General features: G+C 51.7%; 4 protein-coding genes across 12 annotated transcripts in view; 2 read left to right on the forward strand and 2 right to left on the reverse strand.

Annotated features, from left to right (window-relative positions):
* The window catches only part of RHBDF1 (rhomboid 5 homolog 1), a 54,604-nt gene extending 49,031 nt beyond the window's left edge, over nucleotides 1-5,573 (forward strand). For all 6 annotated transcript variants that reach the window (XM_064390472.1, XM_064390468.1, XM_064390469.1 and 3 more), the window contains 8 exons: nucleotides 498-659; nucleotides 765-865; nucleotides 1,509-1,572; nucleotides 2,005-2,099; nucleotides 3,011-3,086; nucleotides 3,576-3,676; nucleotides 3,965-4,118; nucleotides 4,816-5,573. In XM_064390472.1, the coding sequence (XP_064246542.1) occupies nucleotides 498-659; nucleotides 765-865; nucleotides 1,509-1,572; nucleotides 2,005-2,099; nucleotides 3,011-3,086; nucleotides 3,576-3,676; nucleotides 3,965-4,118; nucleotides 4,816-5,235 (1,173 nt within the window). In that variant the 3' untranslated portion in view covers nucleotides 5,236-5,573. The remainder of the gene's footprint in view (nucleotides 1-497; nucleotides 660-764; nucleotides 866-1,508; nucleotides 1,573-2,004; nucleotides 2,100-3,010; nucleotides 3,087-3,575; nucleotides 3,677-3,964; nucleotides 4,119-4,815) is intronic.
* A 124-nt stretch (nucleotides 5,574-5,697) lies between these two features.
* Nucleotides 5,698-8,409, reverse strand: SNRNP25 (small nuclear ribonucleoprotein U11/U12 subunit 25). The gene is made up of 6 exons (XM_064390492.1): nucleotides 8,277-8,409; nucleotides 8,116-8,206; nucleotides 7,937-8,042; nucleotides 7,778-7,852; nucleotides 6,716-6,778; nucleotides 5,698-5,889 (listed from the first exon to the last, which is right to left on the reverse strand). Exons 1-5 carry the CDS (start codon nucleotides 8,400-8,402, stop codon nucleotides 6,724-6,726), a joined length of 453 nt encoding a protein of 150 aa, XP_064246562.1. The 5' UTR covers nucleotides 8,403-8,409; the 3' UTR covers nucleotides 5,698-5,889; nucleotides 6,716-6,723.
* Nucleotides 8,410-8,414: 5 nt separating this feature from the next.
* POLR3K (RNA polymerase III subunit K) lies at nucleotides 8,415-8,988 on the forward strand. The gene is made up of 3 exons (XM_064390495.1): nucleotides 8,415-8,548; nucleotides 8,637-8,724; nucleotides 8,804-8,988. The coding sequence occupies exons 1-3, from the start codon at nucleotides 8,438-8,440 to the stop codon at nucleotides 8,929-8,931; spliced, it is 327 nt and encodes a 108-aa protein (XP_064246565.1). The 5' UTR covers nucleotides 8,415-8,437; the 3' UTR covers nucleotides 8,932-8,988.
* Nucleotides 8,989-9,342: 354 nt separating this feature from the next.
* Nucleotides 9,343-19,473, reverse strand: part of GTF3C1 (general transcription factor IIIC subunit 1) — a 38,678-nt gene continuing 28,547 nt past the window's right edge. For all 4 annotated transcript variants that reach the window (XM_064390461.1, XM_064390460.1, XM_064390462.1 and 1 more), the window contains 8 exons: nucleotides 19,242-19,414; nucleotides 18,435-18,719; nucleotides 16,202-16,455; nucleotides 14,568-14,854; nucleotides 13,389-14,052; nucleotides 11,883-11,922; nucleotides 11,006-11,198; nucleotides 9,343-9,729 (listed from right to left, as the gene is read on the reverse strand). In XM_064390461.1, coding sequence (XP_064246531.1) covers nucleotides 9,508-9,729; nucleotides 11,006-11,198; nucleotides 11,883-11,922; nucleotides 13,389-14,052; nucleotides 14,568-14,854; nucleotides 16,202-16,455; nucleotides 18,435-18,719; nucleotides 19,242-19,414 — 2,118 coding nt within the window. In that variant the 3' untranslated portion in view covers nucleotides 9,343-9,507. The remainder of the gene's footprint in view (nucleotides 9,730-11,005; nucleotides 11,199-11,882; nucleotides 11,923-13,388; nucleotides 14,053-14,567; nucleotides 14,855-16,201; nucleotides 16,456-18,434; nucleotides 18,720-19,241; nucleotides 19,415-19,473) is intronic.

A 19,473-nucleotide genomic window follows, 5' to 3' on the forward strand; every position in this document is an offset into this window, starting at 1 on the left:
CCCGTGGCCCAGAGCCCTCTGCTGCATGGAGCCCAGGGGTCTGCTGTCACTGCCAGGGAGCAGCAGTGCTCCCAGCCCCAGTTACCCTGCAGAATGGGGTCCCTGGAGGTTGGGATGGACCTTGGCTTTCCTGCTTTGCACCCTGTTCCTACAAAGACAGGGATGGGGTTAGAAAAAATGCAGGAGCTGTACAGTATGTGACAGCTTTCCTGATGCCATTCCCCTGGGAAACACAAAAACGAAGAGGAAACATCACAAAGTTTTCTTTCTCAGCCATAGTGCTGGCCTTTCTTGGGCTATGGGCAAAGAAATCCATGAGCTTTTGTTCTGGACCTGTCTCCAAAGCAAATATGGAGAATGTGCATGGTGTGTGTTGGGCTTCGTCATGCAGGACTTGTCCCTTGAGTCTGGATAGGGCTACCCCTAGCAGCTCCCCCAGCCTGCTCTGCCCAGGCAGTCGTTGCCTTGGCTGAGCTGAGTGTTTCCATCTCTGCCAGGAGGCCCTGATCCACCTGGGGGCCAAGTTCTCCCCGTGCATGAGGCAGGACCAGCAGGTGCACAGCTTCATCAGCGCCAAGCGGGAGAAGGAGAAGCACTCGGCGTGCTGCGTGCGCAACGACAAGTCAGGCTGCGTGCAGACCTCGGAGGAGGAGTGCTCAGTGAGTGCCATGGCCCTTCTCCTGCCAGCCCTGCAGCCTCAGCGCCTCCTCTGCTGATGCTTCTTCCCCTGGGCTTCATGGTGACACCTCTCCTCTCTCCTGCAGTCCACGCTGGCCGTGTGGGTGAAGTGGCCCCATCACCCCAGCACACCGATGCTGGCAGGGAACAAGAGGCAGTTTGGCTCTGTTTGTCATCAGGACCCCAGGTAGGTCCTGCCTGGCCCTGCTGCCATCCTCGGGGGGACAGGGCTGCTGTACAGCCAGTCCCAGGCCAGTGGATTGCTGGATGAGGCAGCAGCAGCTCTGGAGGGGTGTGGGGCAGTGGTGTTCCTACACTGCAGGGGAGGCTGATGCAGGGTGTGATCATATTTCTCCTCACCCCTGGTCTCTGCTGTGGGCTGCCCACCTGAACAGAGGCCTGTTGTGAGTGGTGGGTGCCTTCTCAACCCTCTCCCCCTCCTCACCTGCTCCCTGCTTGGGGGTCAGCAGTCCCAAGCCTAGCACACCTCTGTCCAGGAGCCCAGCCAACTGCTGGCTGCCCTGGCACAGCCACTGCAGGCTGATGTAGAGCTGAAACCAGCTGAATTCCTGCCCGTGGGGTGTGTCCACCTGGAAGGGATCCAGTTTGTTGCTGGGCAGCTCTGTGCTCTCTGCCTTTGTGATCTCTGCTGAAGGAGGCTGAGGCTTTGACCAGCATGGCCTTGGCTGGTGTGGTCTGGTGTGTCAGTGCCACCATGCAGGGACACAGGGAGCTGTGGAATGGCAGTCTGGGCACAGGCAGAGTGTGGAAATCCTACCTGGTGCTGGGAAAAGGTATGTCTCAGGCTGATGTGTGCTTTGTTGCTGCAGGGTGTGTGAGCAGCCAGCCTCGATGGAGCCCCACGAGTGGCCAGATGACATCACCAAGTGGCCGGTGAGCATGGCCAGAGGCACAGGGCCTGCAGGGCAGCTGCAGTGTGGCATTTGCATCCACTGTGCAGAGCCTCAGCTGTGCTGGTGGGAGGGCAGGGCCTCTGGTGCAGCTTCTGCTGCTTGTCACAAACACCAGCTCAGGGCAGCCGTGCTGTGCCCAGCCAAGGCTCAAAGCTCTCCAACAACAAAAGTTGTCTTGTGCCAGCTAAAGCTCTGGATCCTGTCAGGGTAACAGGGAGATGGAAACCAACTCAGCCTCGGGCTGGAGAGGAGGTGTCAACTGATGCCCAGGCAGATGGAGTATCAGGCACCGTCCTGCTGTCAGAGGGAGCTGTGTCTGAGATCTGGCTTCTTCCCAAGGGGCTGTTCTGATTTTACCCAGCCAGCAAGCAAAGCTGTGGCTGTCTGACTGCAGCCTGTTGTTGTTTTGCAGATCTGCACAAAAAACAGTGCTGGGAATTACACCAACCACCTCCACATGGACTGTGTGATTACAGGCCGGCCCTGCTGCATTGGGACCAAGGGAAGGTAGTGAGTTTTACCTGTATGGAGGGGCTGGCTGTTGGGGTGAGACACGGGGCCTTTTCCGGTTGTAGACACAGCCATTTGCCCTCCTTGTCCTTTGCACACAGAGCCCAGAGCCCTGCTGGGAAGGGGAGTTGGACAGAGCCATGACCAGTCTCCCAGATGAGCAGGAGTCTGGGATGAGCAGGAGTTAACAGCCAGCCTGAGGCTGGCTCAGCAGGGTGTCTCACTGTACTGGTCCTGCAGTATAGAGGGATTTGGTACAGTTTGGAGGGATTGAACCATTCTGCTGGAGAGTCCTGCACTTTTCCTTAGGAATGGCCAGCTTGTTTCTGACAGGCTCCATTGTCCCCAGCCTGCAGTCCCTGGGCACTCAAGGGAGATGCCAGGAAATGGCCCACTCTGGGTTTGTAAAAGAGGAAGATGCTGTTTTTCTCATTTTATCCCTGAGCTTGATTACTAACCCAGTGCTTGGGCTTGGCTTCCCTGCTAGGGAGAAAAATGTGTGCTGCCCCAAGGAGTTTCTCTGACCCTAAAGGTCATGACCAGGACACTCTTGACACAACCCCCCTTCTCCTCTGCCAGCTGCAGAGGCACAAGACTCCCCCAGTCTGAGACACAGCTTCCCCAGGCTCTGGTGGCTCTTCCCAGCTCTAAGCAGCAGCTTTAGGATCTGCCTTGGAGCCGTGGCATGCAGGTCTGTGAAGCTTTCCTGGAGGAGAGAAGCAGGAGGGGTGTGTGGAGGGGCACTGGGCTCAAAATGTGTTTGTGCCTTTGCTGTGACACTGCAGCCTGTCAGGGGCAGCTGAAGGCATCAGTTCTCATGGATGGGATGGGAAAAGGAGAGTGGGTGGCCTGGGAGGGCACAGGAATGATCCATTGTGCTTTCCATGCGGCACTTGTGCCTCCTGCAGGTGTGAAATTACCTCCCGGGAGTATTGTGAGTTCATGCGGGGCTATTTCCATGAGGAGGCAACACTCTGCTCTCAGGTAAGGGTGCACCTGGGGGTTCTGTGGCTGCCCTTCTCCCCCCAGGTGCCCTCAGCAGCTTGGCAGGCTCTGGGGTGGCAGTGCTGCAGATTAGGTGGGAGTCCTGTGTCCTGTCCCTCCCTGAGCCTGGAGGAAGCTGCTGCTCCTGGCTGGAGTGGCAGAGGTGGCTGCATCTGTCCCCATTTGGGCCAGTTTGGGACCTGGGCTGGCAGCTGTGAAAGGCCAGCACAGGAGCACTGTGACAGCAGTGGGAGAAGGATCCACAGTCTGCTCTGTGGGTGAGCAGATGCCTCAGCTCTGGGTGCTGGGGTGAAAAATGAGGCCTTAAAGCTGCCACAGGGAAGGGATGGGGTTGTGTAAATTTGTGTTGGAGACAAGGCCTGGGACTTGGTTCAAAGAGAAGTGGGAGGGGAGCCCCTCTTGCAGAGCTATCTGCAGTGTGCCCTGGACTTGGAGAAGGACCCCCCTCCACAGCCACTTCTGCCCTAGGTGCACTGCATGGATGATGTCTGTGGGCTCCTTCCTTTCCTAAATCCAGAAGTCCCTGACCAGTTCTACCGCCTCTGGCTCTCACTTTTCCTCCATGCTGGGTAAGCAGAGCTGTAAAACTTCCACTGTGGGGTGGGGGCACCCTCAGCCTGGGGTTTGCTGTGAGGGTTGTGGCTGTCCCTCGTGGGGACACAGGGATCTGAGCTGTGCCCTCGTGGGACACAGGGATCTGAGCTGTGCTCTCTGCCAAGGTTTGCCATCCTGTGTTTGTTGGGAGGGATTAGCAGCATGGGTAAGGCAGGAACTCTGAGCAAGGCTGGGGACAGAACACGAGCACAAGGGTGACTTCAGTGGCTGCTGCTTCAGCTCCTGTACTGTGCACTTGGCAGGATCCTGCACTGTCTGGTTTCAGTCTGTTTCCAAATGACGATCCTGCGGGACCTAGAGAAGCTGGCAGGATGGCACCGCATCTCGATCATCTACCTTCTCAGTGGCATCACTGGGAACCTTGCCAGTGCAATATTTCTACCCTACAGAGCAGAGGTGGGTCTCCTGCAGCCCAGGGTCCTGGTGACTTGCCCTGAGCACAACCCTTCTCTACATGCCTGTGCCTCTGTGGCTGAGGCAGAGCCACCAGAGCTGGGCTCACCACTGCAGCCTTGGCACTTGCAGCTCGAAGATGGCACCACACCATCATTGAACTGCTGAGCAGCACCATCCCCTGGGGTACCACGGGCTTTCCAAGTGGACTGGCTGCAGGGAAAGGGCTGCCTCTCATAACAAATGGGAGATTGTCCAACCATGGGCTGAGAGAAGGCCCCAGGCAAGCTCGGAATCAAGTGTGGTGTCAGACACCCTCCACCTGAGAGTGGCAAAGAGCAGAGCTCACTGTGCCCGCAGGAGACTGCATGGCTGGACCTGCAGGAGCCTTCCAGCTCCTGTCATAAGGAAAACTGCATGGTGGGTGGGGGGAGCCAGGAGACTGCCTTCAAGGGCTTCTCCCCTCTGGCAACTTGAACCAGATCTGCCCTCCTTAGTCTGTTCTGGCCTCACGCCTTGATCCTAAATCCAACCAGGCCCCTTTACTCCTGGCACCCCATTACATGGATGAAGTTGCAGAGTCTCTTTGCTAAGAAATCACCGAACAGGAGTTGAGTAAGAAGTAACTAACTCCTGGAGCTGGCTGCAGAGGCCAGGCAGGTGGCATGAGCCTGACATCTGTAATGCTCTTCTTCTGCAGGTTGGCCCTGCAGGATCCCAGTTTGGAATTCTGGCCTGTCTCTTTGTGGAGCTCTTCCAGAGTTGGCAAATCCTGGCACGCCCATGGAGGGCTTTCTTCAAGCTGCTGGCTGTGGTGCTCTTTCTTTTTGCCTTTGGCCTCCTGCCTTGGATCGATAATTTCGCTCACATTTCAGGATTTATCAGTGGTTTCTTCCTCTCCTTTGCCTTCCTGCCCTACATTAGCTTTGGGAAGTTTGATTTATATAGGAAACGATGCCAAATTATAGTTTTCCAGCTCATCTTCATCGCACTCTTCTCAGGACTGGTGATTCTGTTCTATTTCTACCCCATCAAGTGCGAGTGGTGCGAGTTCCTCACTTGTATACCCTTCACAGACAAATTCTGCGAGAAATACGACCTGGATGCACAGCTCCACTGACAGCAAAGACTGGCTTCTCGAGCAGGCCCTGGAGATGGACTGTCTTTGCATTTGCTGTGCCAGTTCCATGGGGACAAAGCCTCTAATCCAATGACACTTCTAACCCTACCCGTGGTTAATTTAAACTGTCTCCTTAGCACTTGGCAGGCATGGTTTGCCTTATCTCAGAAGACTCTGAAAAACAGAACGTTTGTGCCTTGTTCAATTGTATTGAACCTTTTCTGCTGCCATTATTTTTATTACACTAGTTTCAATACTACATTTTTAACCAGAGTTGTTTACTACTGCTAAGGTGGTGATTAAACAGTGAGGTAGCGTTTTAGCTACTGTGAATTGTTCTGAGTAGTCTGTGCCTACCTTTGTTACTTAATCTCACTCCTGCTGTTTCATGTACCCTGTGAAGCACCCAAACCAGCCAGATACACATCTGCAGCTGGAAAAAAGGGCCTGAAAAGCCTCAGGAAACTAGAGGGTCTCTTTAATCCCTGGAATCCACATACAGCTCAAAGGCAAACACCACAAACAGCAACTGTAAAAAATATGAGAATGTCCAGTCAATGGAGTTTGTTCCTCTTTCAAGTGTGACAGCCTTTTCCTCCAGGAAGATGCTGAATCCACAGTCTGGTCTTGGTAGGGCTGGATTCTCTGGTCTCTCTGTTTAAGAGAGAAAATATTTGTCAGTGACAATAATTACTGCATGCTGGGCTTTTCTCACCACCCTGCCATGATGGTCCAGGAGGGACCAGCCAGTGCCAGAGGTGATTGCTGGTCACAGGCGCCCTGGAGCAGGTGGCTGTTGTTAGGGCACACATTTTATTACACTGGATATTGAAAATAGGGCAGTGCTGAAAGAAGAATAAAAGGTACCTGTGGTCAAAAAGGAACAGTTTTTAACCCAGCTACCTGGAGCAGCAAAACAACACAAGGCTTTGGACAAGCTGCTCTTAGCCCTATTCTTCAGCCACTGTGACTGTTTCTGAAAGCATAATTTAAAACTGCCTGAGAGTCTTGGCTACATCTTGTGTTTGTGTGCACAACTTTCTCAAAATAGCAGTATTAATACCAGAATTATGTCTGCATGAGTTAGAAACCCAGCCATGCTCCTGACAATGATTTCCAGACATTTAAAAAGCCTAAAAGAAAGCAAGGTCTTAGAAGCAATCACAGCAGCAAAGGAACACTGTGCTTAATGAGTCTCAAGACAATGTAGAAGCTGACTGAGAGTCTAAACATAGAGTCAGCTATTGCTGCTGCTGCTCCCAGTGTGTGTCACCTGAAGTAGCTGAATTATCATTCCCTGCCCCGAGAGGAGCACAAACAGCACCACCAGGATCTGGGCACAGGCACCAGCCTCGTGCAGGCATTCAGAAATACTCTGCCAGCCAGCAGAGAGCAGCAGCATCAGCTCAGAGCCTCAACAGCATGGCCTGGGGAGGATGGGGAAGGAACTGGGAGCTCTTAGTGGACACTCAGAACTTACCCCACAGGTCACTTCCGAAGCTTCTTTATGAAGCTGACCTCGTCCCGGTTCCTGATGCCATACCTGAGCACAGAGTTAGGCTGTTAAATGCCAACTTCCCAGCAACCTGTGAAACCCCATAGCTTCATCCTTCCCAGGGACACAGGGACTCCTACAGTCCCATGCTGTGCTCTACTAGAGGACACATTAGAACTCTCACTTGTGCATGCGGGACATGCTGCCAGCACTGAAGGATCTGCTCATCTGCCTTTGACTGCAACAACCCCTTAAATGCCACGTCTGTCACGCAGGCTCACTTTTCCAAGGACACCTCTGATTAGGGCTGTCTTGCTGAATTTTTAGTATTTCAGACCACCTTTTTTCACAGGTCTGCAACAGGCTGGCAGACCCAACACTGCAGGGAAGTGCCTCATCCCTCCTTGCCTCAAGAATGGGCAGGAAAACATGGGAGTCACCTGTCAGCGTTGTTACCAGAGTGTCTGAGAGGTGGCTGGGCAGCTCCAAAGATCAACACCCATCCTTGGGCTTCCTCTTTGCTTGGCATTCTTCATAAAATCACAGAATGTTATGGGGTTGGAATGAACCTTACAGACCATCCAGTCCCAACACCCCTGCCATGGACAGGACACCTCTCACTAGGTGAGGCTCCTCAAAGCCTTACCTAACCTGGCTTTGGCCACTGCCAGGGCTGGGGCTTCCACAACCTCCCTGGGCAACCCGTTCAGTTCCTGTTTGCTGCTCTTTCCTATCCTACATCAGTATCTGTGCTGAGCTGAGTAACTGTAACCATTCTGTAGGCGTTTGGGCTGGATGGCCACGGGTTCTTTGGGGTGCTCTGACCTGGCTGAACCCAGCACAGGATGGTGCTGGCTGAGGATGAGGAACTCCCCAAGGCCAGCCTGTCCTGCAGAGAGCCTGAGTGTGCCTGTCCCACTTCTGTGGGCAGTGCTGTCCCACCTCCCAGCCAGTGTCCAGCACAGGGCACAACCTCCCAGCTCAGCCCTGCCCCTGGGGATGCTGCATGGGCCCCTCTCAGCCCCCAGCGCTGACTCGGCTACTCACTCTCTCAGCTTCTTCCTGTCATCCGCCAGCTTCTCTCCATTGAACGTGAGGTGGTACGTCCTCCATATGTACTTCCTGCGGGAAAAACACTCAGGGGCAGCCGCGGGAGCGGGACCGGGCTGGGATGCGCTCCCGAGCCGCCCGCCCGGCCCCGCTCACCAGCTGAGGTGCTGGACGCCGCCCTGCCGGGCCTGCCTCAGCTGGAAGTGCCGCCGCAGCGCCTTCTTCAGCTCCAGCACCGAGGCGTTCTGCACCACCACCACGGCTGCGGGGCGGGGAGAGCCCGTCAGGCCCGCCGCGCCCCGGCCCCGCGCGGCCCCGCCCGGCCCCGCACGCACGCACGGTCTCGCCGTCCGCCTTGCACACCCGCACCGTCATGGCCTGCCCGTACTCCAGCGCCACCTGCGAGCCGATCTCCTCCGCCGTCACCTGCGGGCGAGCGACACGGCCGTGAGCCCAGCCCCGCCGGCCCGGCCCGGCCCCCGCGCCCCGGGCGCACCTGCGGGGGGAGGTCGCAGAGCAGCGGGTCCTGCACCAGCCGCGCCAGCGCCGCCTGGAACAGCTCCAGCACCTCGGCGTGCGCCAGCTCCTCCGCCGGCTCCGCCGCCGGCTCCTCGGCCGCCATCGCCGGAAGGGGCGGGCGGCGCGGCGGAACCGGCGATGCTGCTCTTCTGCCCGGCCTGCGGGAACGTGCTGGTGGCCGAGGAGGGGCCGCGCTGCCACCGCTTCGCCTGCACCACCTGCCCCTACGTGCGCAACGTCACGCGGAAGGTACCGGGACGCGGGGGGCGCGGGGGCGGCCCGGGGCCGGGGGGCTGGGGCCGGTGCCCGCTGAGCCGCTCCCGGTGCGCTCCCGCAGGTGACGAGCAGGAAGTACCCGCGGCTGAAGGAGGTGGACGATGTGCTGGGCGGCGCCGCGGCCTGGGAGAACGTGGACTCCACGGCAGGTAGGGCCGGGCCGCGGGGCCGCGCGGGGCTGGCCGCGCCCTGCCCGCCCCTCACGGCCCCTCGCGGCCTTTCCCGCAGAGCCGTGCCCCAAGTGCGAGCACCCCCGCGCCTACTTCATGCAGATCCAGACGCGCTCGGCCGACGAGCCCATGACCACCTTCTACAAGTGCTGCAACCCGCAGTGCGGGCACCGCTGGCGGGACTGAGGGCGGCGGGGACGGGCAGTGCTGCTGCTCCTGCAATAAACGCGGCACTGCGGGCGAGCAGGCGGCTGCTGCGTGGTTGCTTTGGGCCCGGCAGGGAGGGGACACAGGCTGCGGCAGGGTGCTGAGCCCCCGGGAGGGCAGGGGTAAAACACACGGAACACCCGTGCTGAAAACAGACAGGCCTGAAGGTAACCGAGCTGAACACGATGAGGAAACCCCAGCCCTGAGCACAGCACAGCACAAAAGGCAAAGCAGAGGGGAGGTGTTACCACTGTGGCCTTACACAGAACCAAAAAAGGGGCAGTTGTTGTGAGCTGTGAAAACCCCATCATTAAGGAGGAACTACAAACTACACGCTGCAGTCAGTTACTGATAAAAGGAGAATGTGCTTCAGGTAGGATCACGTATTACTTGTGTTTTAACACCAAGCTTTATTCTCAGTTTAAATACATTCAGAAGTAAAAACGATAAATAACTTAATAAAAACATGATGGAGCACAAATTGTAACATTTCATCTCCACGAACACTCCCTCCCACAGGCAAGGCCAATTTCCTATGACTGAGCTTTACCCCTTCTATCCAGGGATAATCTGCACCCATTTATTCCAGTTCATGTCGCAGGGGAACACTCTCCCCAGCCTGAGAGTGCAGTCTATCGTGGGCTCGTAGTAGATGGTTGGGCTTTCACTCAGTTTGGGATTCTGTAGTTGTTCCTCCACAACTGGCTGAGAAAAGAGTGACACTGGGGATGGCTTTTTCATGTAGAATCGTCTGATGCAACCAAGAGTTTCCAGACCCTGCAAAAAAATTCACATAGTTTAATATGCTGTGAATGCTGCTCTAGCTACAGTGTTCTCAGAAATGTTGGACGATTTATACCCAAAGTGGCTTCAAGTGAGCTCCTGAAGAGCCCATGGTTACAACACAAAGGTAAAAAGAATAACAGCTTAATAAAACCATGCAAGATGTGGCTATAGCTGGATAGATCTGGTTACTTTCAAGCACAGTGGTTGATACATGGTTACTGACACAAGGTGCCCAGCAAGAGATGTCAACATTTAGGACCAGTTACAAAAAATCTAAGGCTGCTTTAGATGTCAATCCCAGACTTCTGTGCCAGTTAATGGTTAACAGGTCTATGATAAGCTCTGCCTGTGGTTTCTAAACCAGTTCTTAGTGAATTTATTGGTGCAGAACTTAGATGGGAGTTCTCCACTCTGTAATATGTAGAGGTAATTAATTGCTTGATTTTGTGGGTTTGAATTCACATTACCCAGGGATTTATAGTGGAACCCCAGAGCAGGATATGTGTGACTGGCAACACTCCCAGCTGGCACTGTCACCACAGGGTACAAGCCCTGGGGAAGAAGTGGCACATGGACACTGGAAAATGGATTTCCAACTAGCAGGGAAGTCATGCTTTTGGGAAAGCCTGCAGGATTACTGCTCTGCTTCAGATTCTGAACATTTATAGGAGAAAAACAAATCAAAATTCCATTTCCAAAGTGATGGAAACTGAATGTCAAGATGTGGGAATAAAATTAAGAGAAACTCAAAATTTTCTTGCCATCTTTGTTTGACAATTAAGGACCTGTAGGCAGGTCAGAAGGTCTGATTTACACATTGTCTAGCACAGACACGTGTCAGTTTGATTCTCGTGGCAGACTACCCATCTAGAAGGCATGTAAAAAAATAAGAATACTTGATTATCTGTGGTGTCTGGGGACTGGAACCAGAGGATCTTTAAGGCGGCTGAGCAGCTCCAAAGATCAACACCCGTCCTTGGGTTTCCTCTTTGCTTGGCATTCTTCACAGGACCACAGAATGTTACAGCATTGGAATGGACCTTACAGACCTTCCAGTCCCAACACCCCTTCCAACCCAAACTGTGCTGTGATTACCACTGCATCAAACAGTCAATTTCATGGTGACAAGCCCCACTCTGCAGCAGCCTCCCAGCACATCCCTTTCAGCAGCAAGCCAAGGGCACATCAGGCTTCCCTGCTCCCTGCTCTGGCTGTGCCTCACTGACCCCAAGGGCAGCAGGGTGCTCTCCCCTTGCCCTGGCTGTACCTGCAGGATCTCCAGCACGGCCACGGGCTGCAGCACGCCGCTGTAGTGCTGCAGCAGCCGCGCCTGCGGCACGCCCGGCCTGCTCATCACGTGGTAGAGCACGGCCTCCATCATGCCCTTGCACACCGGCCTGTTCAGCTTCCCGTCCACGATCCTCCACGGCCTCCCGACGAAGGAAACGCTCTCACAGGCCCTGCCAAAGACAGGGAAAACTCAGCTCTCAGGAGTTCTTTGGGATGGTTTCTCATCGTTGGAATTTCTGCCTCTGAGAGGTTCTCAGTGTATTTGTTTGAACTCAGGTGTAAATCCTGTGGCTGCTCTGAGCAAGAGCTGGTGCTGCTCTACCAAATCTGCATTTTTCACCAGGGGTTCACCCCTCTTAGCACCATTACAAAACAGCAGCTGCCCTGGCTCTTAATGAGCAGGGAAGCTTTCTTTGGTATTAGCTCCAATATCCTTCAAAAGTTATCCAAGACCTGCACCACGCAGCACCAGTGCTCTGATGGGAGGCAAATCCATAATTTTTAGTATTTTAGCATTCAAAAGACAATCCCTGCATGGAAATTCACATTTCTCATATTGCAGTTTCTCCAGGCCTTTCCTGGGCACCTGGAAGCTGGCACTGGGCTTTTTTGTGCAGTAAAATCAGTTTTGGTCCCCTGATATTTGGAGCTCATTGGTTTTTGGGTAAAAATATCTATCAGAGACATTTTTTCAGCAGGCACAGGAGCACAAGGAACGTTAATAAGAACAATGGAGTGGGGTTTCTCCATCACTGCTCATCAGAGCATAAAACTGAGGTTTCCAAACCACTGCTTCCAGTACTCTTTTGGCAGTGCCAAGTGTTTGGCATTCTGCAGACAGCTCTGTTACTCACCGGTCCCTGGCTGCCTGGGAGACATCTGTCATGGAGCTTCCTGGAAAGAAAAGGACACATATTTCCTAATTAACTCAAATTCCTTATCTAATGGAAGGAGAGTTAAAGGTGGCCAAGCTGTGAAGTGCAAGAGCTTGCTAGGAAAGCACAGCAGCAAACAACTCCATTTGCTGCTCTCAGTTTTGGGGGGCTCTGAGCTGCCCCTCTGCCCTGCCTGCAGCAAACTTCCCACACCTCCTCCCACAGCCACTCTCTTTACTCAACCCCACTTTCTGTGGCTCCTTTCCCCAGTGCCAGCAGGTTTTATTCCTGGAAGTCCGATGCTATGGCTAACCATGGTGACTGTATGGGCTGAAAGTGCACAGAGAGCTGTGCAGGGTCTCAGCCTGGAGCTCTCCAGGGGTCTGGGCAACCTAAAGCTCCTGGAAATCAGAGGGATGTAGGGCAGAGCTCCAAGGAGCTGGAGATGTGAATGTAAACTCAGGATTCCAGTAAGACCCAATTTCAAAGCAAAGGCTGTCTCTGCAACTCCCATTACATTACATCATATGTTTTAATTAGACAATTACTTAACAAGGTATTCCTACCACACCCAGAGGGTAACAGCTTTGGCTTAAGCACATGTAAACATTCACTGGCCAGTGAGAACTCTGTGTTTGATAACAGAACTCCTGTTTTTTCTCTCCTATGCTACAAACAAGTCAAGGATGTTAAATCCAGGGAAGTACTTCAGTAGTTTAATTTAAGAACTGCTGAGGTCTCTGCTGTTTAGACAGCCCCGAGAGCATTTCCTGCAGGAAGGCTCCAGTTAAACAATCCCAAGCTGTGGGATGTTAGGGATCACCCTCTGGACCTGGGTACTGGCAGAGCTTGGCAAGGTACCACAGGAGCAGTGAGCCTGTGGTTCAGTCTGAGATTAGAGCTCATAAAAACCAAACCAAAATGAAATCCCCCTCAAACTACTAAATGTAAAGCTTGGCAAGAGCTACTAGCTATTAGAAAACTGGCAGTAAAAAGGAAAGGAAAATGAAGTCCAATTGGGTTACAAATGAGGCTGTTAAATCTCACTGGCATGTGCTGCTTCCTGGTGAATGGTTTAATGAGTTTAGGACTTTCAGCCATGGACATTCCAGTTAAATGCACACCAGCAGTGCTGTGTTTTCTAGGCTTAGAGATGCCTGACCTCTGGACTGAAGCCAGAGATGAGAAACTTCAGATCCAAATTATTCTGGAAAAATTTAAGACATGGAAACAAGTTTCTAAGGAAAACATACTTCTGAACTAATCATTCCATCAAAGGCACAGGAAGGATTATGGGATGTATTTGAAAACTCTGAGACCTTCCAGATGAATTAGTGTTATGCCAATTTCTCTGTGAGAGAAGACAATCTCTCTGGTACAGCTGCATAAAGAATCCAGGATTTGCTTATGAAGTGGAGCTACTGGTTTGGGATCAACTGCTGATGAGCTGGTTTGTATTTCAGGGATACAGAAGGCTCTCCATACCTTTAGAGACTCCTGGGTTCTCCTGGAAGCAGGAAAGATCATCATCCTGCTCACTGGCTGATTGTTCAGGGATAGGGATCTGCTTGCTGTGCTCAGTGCTGAGCTCATCGTTCTCTGCTTCGGGTTCTTTGTCCTCAGAATGAGATTTATCCTGTTCCTTGGAAGTGTCCACATCCACAGCCTCTGGAGCAGGCTCGGGGAGTTCAGCTGGGCGTTCAGCTGGGGACTCCAGGGGGTCTCCTACTGGAGCTTCTTCACCCCCAGTGACAGCTTCCTTCCTTGGGACAGGCTCAGGAACAGCTGCAGCCAAGCTCCTGCCATCTGCACTTGCCAGAGCAGGCTGTGCACCCTGGCAGAGGTGACTGTCACTCTGCAGGATGTCAGTCTTACATCTCTTCCTCGGGGGCTCCTCATCACTGGCACACTGTGTGTCTTTTCCCAGCTGCTCCTCCTCTCCCAGACTCTCCTGTCCCTTCCCTGGCTCCGAGGGCAGCTGTTCCTGTGGCACATCTGGGACAGCAGGGTCTGCCCCTGGCTGCTCAGCATCCTCTGCTTTGTTCTTCAGGCACACCGAGCGTAGCAGCCAGGGCTTGGCAAACACTATGGCCACCAGTCTGACAGTGTGGCCTCCTACTTCTAAAACCTGCTGCATTTCAATCAGGTCCTGTAAAAACCAAACAAAAAAACCCCACAACAAATTATCTCAGGGGCTTTCACTGAAAAATGTCACTTCAACCCAGTGTCATGGAATTGCCACGATTTAACTGGCAGCAAGGGAGGAGCAAAGTTTAGTAGATTATTCAATTTTGCCTCCAGCTGCACTGAAGCTGAAAAGATGTTTTACCCCTAAAGCTTCCTGAAATTACAGCATGAGATGTTTTTCTTCAGCTTAAAGAAGTTAAAAATATAACTGGCGACAAGTACTTTGCTTCCAAAGGTTGATATTAGCACCTCAAGGTTTCTGAAACAGTTAATTCCTGTCTTTGATTAAGAGCTGCTTTAATTTCTGGCCTTCCTAACTTTGAGGCAAGATTGCTCTCAGGTGTGGTGTGTTTCTCCTGCATAAATAACTCTGTTCAATTTATAGCTGCTTCCCACAGCCTGGAAGCTCGTCCTGTTCAAGGGGAATACTAAGTATGCAAACATTAATGTATGGAAAGCAGCTGGCTGTAAACCCACCTGGATGTACTGCTCCAAGCTCCTGCTGCGTTCAGCTTCCACCTGTTCATAGCTGCAGAAACGTTTGCTCAGCTCAGCTTTGCAAATCCCAAAGTGGGAAGTAGCCTCTATGGCCTTCCGGATCTCCAGAGCAGCTGCCACATCCCCAGGGCTGTACCCATAACGCTCCCTGCACTCCTGGAGAAACTTATCCACCTCATAATCTTCTTCCTGGATTTTTATCAGCCTGGTGAAAGTTTCAGGGAGGCAGGAGATGCCCACAGGCATGTGATCCAGCAGGGAAGGAACTGCAAACAAATAAACCATGGGAGTTTAAGCTGTGAAGCAGCAGTTACTGTGCAACACATTGCAGGAAGACAAACAGATTAGAGGTGTTCTAGACCAGTTAAAAACAGAGCTCAGCTTTCCCTCTTCATTGCTGCAGTGCCCTTTTTTCCTTCTGCCTTGCATACCTGTCTGAAAAGACCTGTAAAGGGGAGCAAACTGGTTTACAAGGGCTCACCCTCCCAGCAAAAAGAACTATGGCTGGAAGGCAGTGCTCTCTCTAACACTGGGTCAGCTCAGCTCTGAGTTAATGAGGGAACCCTCTCCTTTTTTCTTGAAGAAGGTCAAGTAAAAATTCTAGGGCAAGGAGATGCTGTAGAAGACACTTTTAATCAAAAAACCCACAGCAGAAAGCTGTTGGCCTGATCTGGTTTGAACCACCACTTGACAATGCTTCAGACAATTAGTTCAACAAAGCATCTCTGTGTTCAGTGACAAGTCCAGCACTGCCCCAAAGTGACCCCCCTGTACAGAGTATCCACAACTGAAGCCATGGAAGCCCTATCCCAGTCCTGGCTGATGAGGGAGCAGCTCTGGCACTGCTCTTCCTGCTCCCTTCCCTTTCACCTGCAGGCTGCTCCACATTTGCCCCTGGAACTTCTGGAGTCAGGAAAAATGGGCTCAGCTGTAATGAGCAGTCAGCTCAGCACAGCTGGAGGGCATGAGAGGCAGCAGAGACAGGAGAAAGAATTTCTGTGTTACCTCTGTCACAACAGCAATGGAAACGGGCAGGGGCAGCACTAGATGATTTCACCTGCAGAGCTCAAGGCTCTGCATACATTTGCATTAGAGCTGAAAACAAGATCTCTTTAAGAAGGGGCAGTGCTGATGAACTGCAGTCAAGCTCTAAATATTACAAAAATGTTTAAATTACTGACGTAAGAGGCCAGACATTGGACACCGCTACTTCAGGCACGCGCAAGAGACAAGTTAAATGAGAATTTCCATTCAAGGAGCTCTGAAAGATTTTCTTTTCTCTTTACAGAAGAGAAAGCCTGGCTGTTACATCATATGGTATTTTAAGTTGTTGAAGGGACTGAAAAACCTCCTGGAGAGGGTTAACAGAGCAGAGGACAGACTGCAGTAATAGTTTAACACAACATTAAATAGAGGCAAGGCCTTGTTACCAACAAAAGCCTAAATTGGCCATCTGTTTTAAGTCAGGAGAGAAAGCCTTACAGACTTGATATGTAATGCAAACAGAATGTTCCTGTCAGGGGGCTTTGTTTAAATCAATTCCTCAGCAGGTGAGCTCACACATCTCTCCTGCTCCAAGCCACTTGTGTGCACTTCAGGCAAACACAACTAACCTGGAGAGCTGAGCCTTCCTGGGATGGGGGTGCATCTGAGCCTGACCTTCACCTGGCAGGAGTTGACCACGATGTTGTCGCTGGGGCTCAGGTTGCGCGTGCTGACGATGCCAGGGCAGTAGTAGCCTCTCATCAGTAAGTAATTGGTGTGAGAGGCCTGGCGAGGCTTCACTTCGATTCTGCGTTTGCCTCCAGAGCTCTCATCCAAGTCATCATCCTCATCATCCTCGTCCTCCAGTCCTTCTTTTCCCAAGCTACAGCAAACACAGGAGGTTGGATTTGTTTGTTGGGTTTTTCCCAAGAGAAGGAAGTGATTGATGACACTGAGCAGAGCAAGGACACGGCGCTCCTGCGCTCTGGGCAGCTGGGGCAGTGCCCACGCCAGGCTGATGGGAGCACTGAGAACAAGAACTCCAGAAAAGGAAATACACTAAAGGTCCCTGGGAAAGGAAACTCTCTTTTTTTTTTTTTTTTTTGCAAAATGTGTTGAAATGAACCTAAAATATCTCATCTTCCAGTGCTGAAGCTCTTTGGTTCAGCAGATGCTTCACCTTGAGGGAACATCTGTTAGACCCTGTGAGAGCACGAGGGATGCTGCAGGATGGGGCAGACTGTTTATTTTTCAGGGTGAAAAGGAGGAGAGAGAGTTACAGATTTCAGTTACTTAAAAAATAATAATAATTAAAACACCAACAAAACCCAAACTGCAGACATTCTCCAAAAAAAGAAGACTAGCAGTAGCAGCCAGGATGGATTTCCCAGAAACAAACTCAGTCAAACCAACACTATTTATTCTAGGACATGACAAGAGCCACTATGGATAACGGTGAAGGCTCTGCAAAACCTGATCTAACTCTGAAGTTGCCTCTGTTTCAAGCAGATTATGCCAGGGACTATGAAAGGTTCCTTCCAACCTTTTCTAACATGAATTAGAACTTAAGTACCTTCTATTAAAACAGATTTAAAATCAAAAGGGAGCACATCACTTAGAAAAAAAACAGTGACTGCACTACTCAAGATGCCCCTAACTCAGCAATGGGACCAGGCCAGGGCTCAGTGTATTTTTGTTAATGACCTGACTGGTTAAACAGCTCATTCAGCTTGCACAGGATCACTCAACTGAGGACACAGCAAACAGATGAGAAGCTGGGATTTGCATTCAGAACATCTCCAGCACACTGGAGAGTCAGCCTGGAAAAGAGCAGGGAGCAATTCCCTATGACAAATGCATGTTATTTATATTACAGTACTCTGCATCTGTCCCTCCACACTGAGAGGGAGCAATTAAACAGATAAAGGAAAAGAAGCTTGTTAGGTGAGTCACAACAATCATAAGCTGTGCACAGATCACTGCACTGGGGGGTTTGGCTGCTTTTTTTTGGCAAGGCCATGGCCCTTCAGAATCTTGGGATGCATTAGCAGGTGTTTCACCTGTGTAACAGGAGGGAATTGGCACAGAGCTGCCAGCAAGAGCATGGCTTTTGTTTTTTGACATCACAATTCAGTGCAGAAGAAAATAATGAGAAAGACAGAGAACTGGGTAACACGAATCAAGTGAAGGAACTGAAGCTGCTCATTTTAAAGAACAGCATGTTATGGGAGAGAGACCACAATAGCAATCCTCAAATAGGTATTAAGCTGCTCTAAAGAGAAAGAGAACAAAGTATTTTCCACATGTACTCACAATAGGAAGCAGCAGGTTAAATTACTACGAGATTTGAGTTGCACTTTTAAGAAAGCACATAATGACTGTAAGGAAAAGGGCTCACAGGCTCCCAGTGCCTGGGGACAGTTTCAGTTCATGCCATTACTGCAGGCTTACAGGAAAATTAAATCCAAGAGGAGACAGTACACAAAAACACTGCTGTGGTGAGAGGTTCCACTGATAAAGCTGAAACCTTGTTACCAACCCTCTCAGTCTGTGACATGGCAAGGGACAATGCTGATGAAATGCTCCTGTAGCACCCAGTGCTCTCCTTTCCATGTCAGCTCTGATGATACTGAAGTGTCACGCAATTGAAATGTCACATGTGAAGGCAAATGCAGCCCAGGGCTATAATGACAGGCACTGACTTAAGTGCCATTAAGTGTTCAGAGCACCTCCTCAGAAATAATAATCTAAATAACAGCACAGTAAAAATGCCACACTTCAGAGCAGGAAATGCCAATTCCTATCCAATTTCATCCAAGTTATCCCCAAACTGTATTCCCTAATAGAAATATCAGCATTTACCTTTTTATCACTTCATTTTCCACCATGGAGCTGTCCACCACAATGATCTGCTCTGGGATTCTCACATTCACAGCCACCAGTCCCAGGGAGAACAGGGAGAGCATGGCCACACACTGGCCACCAGGGCCATCCATGGGAAATGCCACCATGCCTTCTGATGATCCATCTTCTTCATCTTTAAATGAGAAATTGTGTGGCTGGTCTGATTTTTCAGCATCCTTGAGCTTCTCCAGGAACTGGAAGGACTCTGTACAAATGGTACTGGGGAAGCGCCACGTAAAAACTCTGCACAAGAACACAAACAAGCACAAATCCTTCAAAATCTGCTCTGACTTTTACAAGTATGGTGGCACAAAGGAGCCAAACAACTCAAGTTTCATTCTAGAGCTGGTGACCAAGCACACTCCACACCTGCTTTCACAGCCCTTTTACTATTTCCAGAACATTAGGTGTTTATGCACTGTGTAAAGGTCAGCTAGCATACAGCAAATAAAAAGCAAAGCCATCATCTTCTGCCTCACAGGAGTGCTAAAGAAATCCTCCCACCACATCTACAACTGTGCTGCTGTATCTCCTCCCCTCTCCACGTGTCTGTAAGTCCTGCCCAGCACCTCTGGCTCTATTCCCTCACTGCCCTCCCCATGCAAGGACTGACTGATGTGATATCAGCTTCACCTTCACCTTCCTCTGCACCCTCAGCTGACGGTTCCTTGCTCTGGACACTTCTCCTGTGCTGTCACCTCCATGCCATGCTTAGACAGATCTTTTCCTTGGCTCCAAGGCCAGCAGTGTGCCCCTGGCACCCACCTGTAGTAGCTCTGGGACAGCTGGTAGGACATGGGCACGAAGGGCAGCGCGCGGCTCTTCTTGGGCCCCAGCGTGTGGTTGACCCTGCGGCGGTTCACCAGGCTCCTCCTCTGGCACTCCAGGAAAGCCTTCACCAGGATGTCATCCCTGTACTCCTGGTACAGCCTGAACGTCTGCAACACACCCAGGCACAGCTCTGCACCACCTGCTGCAGCCACACGCACTCAGGGGG

The sequence above is a fragment of the Passer domesticus genome, chromosome 15 (assembly GCF_036417665.1).
Source record: "Passer domesticus isolate bPasDom1 chromosome 15, bPasDom1.hap1, whole genome shotgun sequence".
NCBI lineage: Eukaryota > Metazoa > Chordata > Aves > Passeriformes > Passeridae > Passer > Passer domesticus.

Coding starts and splice junctions, on each gene's coding strand:
- SNRNP25 (XM_064390492.1), bottom strand. CDS start 8,402: ATGGCGGCCGAGGAGCCGGCGGCGGAGCCGGCGGAGGAGCTGGCGCAC. Junction 8,207..8,276: donor TCTGCGACCTCCCCCCGCAG/GTGCGCCCGGGG, acceptor GCTCGCCCGCAG/GTGACGGCGGAGGAGATCGG. Junction 7,853..7,936: donor GGCGTCCAGCACCTCAGCTG/GTGAGCGGGGCC, acceptor TTTTTCCCGCAG/GAAGTACATATGGAGGACGT.
- POLR3K (XM_064390495.1), top strand. CDS start 8,438: ATGCTGCTCTTCTGCCCGGCCTGCGGGAACGTGCTGGTGGCCGAGGAG. Junction 8,549..8,636: donor TGCGCAACGTCACGCGGAAG/GTACCGGGACGC, acceptor GCGCTCCCGCAG/GTGACGAGCAGGAAGTACCC. Junction 8,725..8,803: donor GAACGTGGACTCCACGGCAG/GTAGGGCCGGGC, acceptor CCTTTCCCGCAG/AGCCGTGCCCCAAGTGCGAG.